Genomic DNA, 6,767 nt, shown 5'->3' with positions numbered 1-6,767 from the left:
ATCAAAAATTAAATATATAATTTTTTCTTTATATTTTCCCTCCTGTTGGGCTATTAATTTCTTCAAAACTCCTATATAATTGCATTTTTTTCTGATCGATTTAGGAAATAATCATACAGAAATGTGCGCAGCAACGGGTTCCGGATCACAAAATCAATTTCGTAATTAAAACAATCATGAACTATTAATGAAAAACCAAAATAATTTCTGTTATAAAAAATATTCGCGAACAGATATATGATATAAATATTTGTATAATATAATAAGTTACTACTAAGTAAATTACTGCTTATTTCTTTCAATTTCGATTTTATTGCTTTTGTAATTTAAAATCATCCCTGCATTAAATAGTCCCTAGATGGTTAAATACAAACTGGGTAGTAAATTTAACAAAATGGGCAGTAGAATTAACAAAGTGTAAAGTACAATTTGGGCAGTAAAATTGACAACATAGGTAGTAAAATTGTACAAAATAAGCAGAGAAATTGTATAAGTTAGGCAGTCAAATTATACGAAATATGCGGTAAAATTGTACAAACTTTGTACTACAAAGCATGGCGAAAAGTTTGAGTCTGACTTGAAATCCATCGCCGAATCGACATAGCGATGAGTCTGAAATCTTATTATCAGCTGGCGTTAGTTTCTAACCAAATTCTATTGTTTTACAGAAGCGTAATTTAATGCGGAGTTCATTTAACTCTCTGCTGCATAACATTGCCTCTAGGCGGGAAGTTCCAAAGTGGTACCTTAAATATAGACATCTAAAATATCAAAATAGAACTCTACTTTTTGGTTCCACGTTGGGAAGCCTAATTGTGGTTTCATAAAATTGATATCGCCAGCGTCATATTTGCTACCGACTGCTTTCTATTGTTAGTTAATATTATTGGGTGTACAGTCAATGGAATTCACGAAAATACGTTAGCAAATTTTTTTGGCTTCAACATTTTTTTAATGCAAAATCGATTTCAAATTTGTTTCACAAAAATTTAAAATGAATATATGTTTGCATAGTTTTGAGATTGGATATACTTTGAAATATGACAACAAATACAACAAAACTATTAACACAGCTAAAATGAATCAGTTCAAAGTTTTCATAAAAAGAATCCCATTATATCGCAATATATGAGAAATTTAGAAAACAAAAACTGGTGAACGTTACTTTTCGTACACAGAAACAAATATCCGAGTACGCTTATTCACACTTGCGGTGTTAGCAGAGAGTCTACCCTTCAAAATGAGTTACGCACTCTATTTTACTCTATTTTTTGTGTTAATTTCATCCATTTGAGCGCATCGTAGTGAACGAAGAGATACATGTCTAGTAGGGTGGGTCAATTTGTAGGGGGCCGAAAAAACCTTCAAGTGCACATCGCGATTCTGGTTCTATGGGTCCTAACAAGCATTTTTGCCTACAAAAAGGAAGATCCTCCCATTTGGGGTCAAATACTATGACACTATGGGTTATTTTGTGAAAATTGTCTCGGAGGGCATCTGGAAAAAACATTTTCTAAAGGTTTTTTGGCATGCTGAAGCCGAATTTTTGGGTTTCAGGTCAAAAAAATCAGGGGTTAAGGGGTTATGACCCAAAAAATTTCTCTCATCATTCTGAACAACTTTGTAGAACATAATTTTTTGATCCTATGAAAAAATCGACATCAACAAAAAAAATTAGAAAAAAAAGGAGTAAACGACCATTTTTGTCAGTTTTTGTATGGAAATCGTATCAAAACGTTAATATACCGCAAAATAAATGCCAAAAATGGATTCCTCGACCCCAAAAACCCCCGCATACACATTTGGCCAGAGAAAAAATAATGTTTTTTTGAATTTTTAATGCAATGTCTAAGTCGATTTTTGAGTATTTTGGAAAATATCTTCAGAGAAAAATCCGCAGGCTCGAAATTCATTTTAGACATATGGTTCCTTGGGCAAAAATGCTTGTTAGGAATAGAACCAGAATCGCGATGTGCACTTGATGCAAAAAAAATTGACCCACCCTAATGTCTAGTCATATGTACGTTGAACGCATGCGGCTATGACTTCACATGTATTTCTTCTTTCACTATGATGTGTTCACTTGGATGAAATTAACACCAAAAACAGAGTAAAATAGAGTGCGTAACTCATTTTGAAGGGTAGACTCTCTGCTAACACCGCAAGTGCGAGTAAGCGTACTCGGTTATTTGTTTCTGTGTATTAGAACGAAACAAATAATTTCGGTAAGCTTATTTTCTCTAATTATATTCACTCAAATCATACGAGAAGCAATTCGACTTCACATTTTCAGAAAAAAAAAAATCTCGTTCGATGAGCAGTGCTGAGCACTATATGTATGAGACAATATATGGTTAATAATTTTTTTCAGGTAAAATTTTGAATTAAATAGTTGTTGATATATCTATATATATAGCTATAGCTTCATAATTTGAGGGAATTTAAATAGTGCTAATAAACATAGAAAACTATTAAAAAGCGTAAATAGAAAAAAAAACTTTCATTCATAAATTTCTGATTTCAACCTGTGCTCATATATTGCGCGAATATATGAACGATATTTTTACGAATATTTGAAATCGAATTGTTCTTGTTCATTTTTTGATTTGTATAAATTCAAATAATGCCAATAAAAAGAAAAGTCACTTGAATCGCTTTAATACCAAAAACAAAAATTTTCATCTCTCAGTTCTCAATATCAACAGTGCTCATAATGTGGCTACATGTGAATGAAAAAATTTCCGTGAAAATCTGAAATCGATCATTTTTGGGCAGTTTTTTATTTATATGAATTTAAATAGTGCTAATAAAAAGAAAAAAGTTTTTCAAAAACAAACATTTTCATCTCTCAGTTTTCAAATTCAAAATTTCTTATGTATGAGTCATTTTGAATTTGGAAACTGAGAGATGAAAATTTTTGTTTTTGATATTTAAGTAATTTAAATGACTTCCTTGTTTTTACTAGAACTATTTAAATTTATTAATTAAAATTAAAAAGGGAACAAAAAAAGTAGATTTTAAATATTCGTAGAAAAAAAAATTCGTTCCCATAGTCGCGCAATATATGAGACATGTTGAATTCAAAAATCTACAGATGAAAACTTTTATTTTTTTTTGTATTTAAACTATTTTAATAGTTTTGTTGTGTTTATTGGCACTTTTTAAATTCACTAAAATCTAAAATATCCAAAAATAATCATTTCAAATTTTAATCGAAAACTTTTTTATCAATAAATAAATTGCTTCATACATCTATAGTGCCCATCGACATTTTTTGTTTTGAAAATGTGAACTCGAATTGCTTTCCGTAGTTTTATGATTTGAGTGAAAATAAATAGTAAAAATGTTATAACAAAACCATTTGAATCGCTCTAATATCAAAACTAAAAATATCCACCAGTAGATTTTTGAATTCAAAATTTCTCATACATAAGGACTATGGGAGTGATTCATTTTATGAAAACTTTGAATTGATGCATCTTCGCTGCAAACATTGTTTTGTTTTATTAATCGTCATATTTGACGGCCTTAGAAGAAAACAATAACATACAGAACATGCTGCAAATAATACTAATACAAATTTTATGAGAGCAAAAACCAAATATTATATTATTATATTTGGTTTTTGCTCTCATAAAATTTGTATTAGTATTATTTGCAGCATGTTCTGTATGTTATTGTTTTCTTCTAAGGCCGTCATTTTAAAATATATCCAATCATAAAACTATGCAAACCAATATTCATTTTAAATTTTCGTAAAAAAAATTGAAATCGGCTTTGCATTGGAAAAATATTATAGTCAAAAAAAATTTACACAACAATTTCGGACATTTTTATGTTTGGATATATTTTGAAATATGCCAATGAATATAACAAAATCAATTAAAATAGCAAATACACTGTAAACAATCAAAATGGTTATTGAGAAATCCAAATCGATTTCAATTCGCATCGCTTTTTCGATTCGGCGATGGATTTCAAGTTAGACACAAACTTATCGCAATGTACAATGAACATTTTTACCGCAAATTTTGTACAATTTAACCGTCTAACTTGTACAATTTCTCTGCCCATTTTTTAAGATATCACTACCTATTTTGTACAATTTAACTGTCCATTTTGTTGAAATTTTACTGGAAATTATTACGTTTTTACTGTCCATTTTGGCAAAAACAAATGACCATTTTGTTAAAATTACTGCCAGAAACGGAATCAGCCTCCCTAGATTAATTGAAGATAGAAAGAAAATCGGAATCATTTTATATCAGGATTTGTAAAGTATCTGCATACACATAAACAGTTTATAATTCTCACACACCTAATAACAACTTTCAAAGCTATATACACATGTAGTGCAGATTAAAGTTTCATTATTGTAAGTTCTTGATAAATAAACAGAAGTAAAATAAATAAAGTGACAACTCTCTAATAATTTAATCACTATAATGATTCACAATATCAACCGTGAAATAATGATTGTAAACATTTCTGGTGCGATGCTTTCATTCCTCAATAACTCGGACAATTTTCACAAAAAAGGGACTAGCGCCCCCCCGCCCTCCCCTGTGGACATTTTATCGTTGCAAAACCATTAAAACTCAACTCAAATGGAATTGTTTTGACTTTGACAATCGACTGTATATCTGCAATTGTTTTTTTCAACTGAAAAATGGTTCGGTGAAATGAAATTTGATTCGTTTTGTCATTTAAGTCGCAATCTTAAACTACAAAAGTATAAATTGATTCTCATACCAATGTAATACATTCTCATGCAGCAGCAAATCATACACCAAATAACAACAATATATTTGCATATTTATGCATCGCATAAACGACACCACAAAATCAAGTTTTAGTTTTATTTGCTGCTTTCATCGAAATCATTTTGAAAAAAATATATAATAATAATAATACCTCACACGTGGTCCTATATAGTGTCGTATATCATTTGCAGAGTATGCAGTGTGAAAAGTATGGTCCAGTGAGTGGTATGTGTGTGTGTGTCATTCTGAAAAGTCCGCTCAATTCTGCTTTATTGTATTATGAAATTTCTGCAAATCATTTTAGATGAAAACCACCACTGGTTATATCAGCATAATTTAAAATATGGATTCTTTCTTACTCAGCATTATTTTTCTATAGAAGTGTGACCATTGCGTAAGATGAACTCTATGAAATATGTGCGTGTATTTTGAAAATTACAATTCAAAGATTTGTCCAACCAACTCGAACATATTTTACAATCATTTTGAATGCAAGAAGAATAAAATATTCGTAAATTAAATTTCATGATGTCATGATTTAATGTAAATTGTTTTGAAAATCGTTTGTGCTTGATCAAATAAATTGGTCGTTGTTTTCTTTTTTTTTTTCATTCAATCCAATTTTCTGCGAGGAAATTGCTTATATCCTGATCGAAAACACAGTCAACGTATATTTAGTTATTGAAATTTTCAGCTTTCACTTATGCTCAGATCTAATTGTTTTATTTTTCCAACAGATATTTTAGCATGAGAGCTGCGCTGCAGCTATGGCTGCCGATGCTAGTTATGATCCAGATAAATTAAATTAAAAGAACATATGTACTTTATCTAAAAAAATATTTTCAGAGATCTTAGTCAAATCGTGTATGAGCATTCAAGCAATGATCCATTTTTTTGTTTTGAAATCAAGGTTACCATGTAAAAAAATACAATTCCGTCGATTCAAATATTTTCGAATGATTTCAATGTATTTTTTGTCTTTTTTCCGCATTTGTTCACAAATGTATCTGATTTGAAGCGTCGAATATGATTAGCGTCAATTTTCATTTTCAATAAAGAAACGCTGAACATTAAACATGCATGAAACATATCAAAAATGTATCTCAACCAACATGTACCGAGAGCTGGTTGTCAGTTGGAAATTGCATTTGAAGCAATGTATTCCATTTCATTTCATTTGAATTAAAAAGCTTATTCAGTCAAATTTTTTGAAAAAGTTTCGGTTCCATTGTTTTTTTTTATTATTATTATTTTATTTATTCACCGTCTGATCACAGACTGAATTTATCACAAAATTTTGTACAATAACATTCACAATGAATCACTATACCCGATCGAATATCCAGCCACCAGCCTTGTTGACTTCGGAGCAGCAGACATCGATTGTGTTCATTGTTTTAATCTCTAATTTTTCAAAACAATTTTTATACAAAGTTTTATCTTCTTACCAACTTTATTTTTATAATTCTAAATATACAAGCAGAGTATTCTATTGCATACCATTCTAACTTCGAATCAAAATTACGATGAAATGATTTTTGTCCGAACCATTCGACGATAAAAAATTTTAAGAGTTCTTCGTAAAATGCATAAGATGTATAAATGGAGAAGAAAAACTTCTTTATTTTTTTATCGTATATTGACTGTAGGCAAATAAAATCGTTGTTTTCAAATCTTTTCTGTTTCAATGGTGTTCCTCTTTTATGATGATTATCTATTGGTTTTCATTGCAGTTTTGTCAAAATTAGTGACATCATTCACACAAAAAATAAACCTGACAAATCATTTTAGGATTCCTATTAAAATATTAATTTGTAAGGTTCCCTTCTAATATGGCAACATTTTATTAGGAAACCTTTAAATAATAAAACATGTTTTGTTTCAACACAGTGAGGTTGGATTTGACGTTTAAGCGCGCCAATTTATTAGGATTCCTGTTAAAATATTGCGATTTTATAAGGAAACCTAACAAATTCATTTTTTAATAGGAATTCTAAAATAATT

The 6,767-nt window shown here is 29.7% G+C and overlaps 1 protein-coding gene across 2 annotated transcripts in view; it reads left to right on the top strand.

The window, feature by feature from the left end:
- The window catches only part of LOC116349180 (COP9 signalosome complex subunit 1b), a 21,896-nt gene extending 21,614 nt beyond the window's left edge, over positions 1-282 (top strand). For both annotated transcript variants that reach the window (XM_031780529.1, XM_031780687.1), the window contains one exon: positions 105-282. In XM_031780529.1, the coding sequence (XP_031636389.1) occupies positions 105-169 (65 nt within the window). In that variant the 3' untranslated portion in view covers positions 170-282. The remainder of the gene's footprint in view (positions 1-104) is intronic.
- The last annotated feature ends 6,485 nt before the right edge of the window (positions 283-6,767 follow it).

This window comes from Contarinia nasturtii, unplaced genomic scaffold (genome assembly GCF_009176525.2).
Source record: "Contarinia nasturtii isolate CC-2019 unplaced genomic scaffold, AAFC_CNas_1.1 Cnas_scaffold_78, whole genome shotgun sequence".
NCBI classification, from domain to species: Eukaryota; Metazoa; Arthropoda; class Insecta; order Diptera; family Cecidomyiidae; genus Contarinia; species Contarinia nasturtii.
This window is presented reverse-complemented; position numbering and strand designations above follow the sequence as displayed.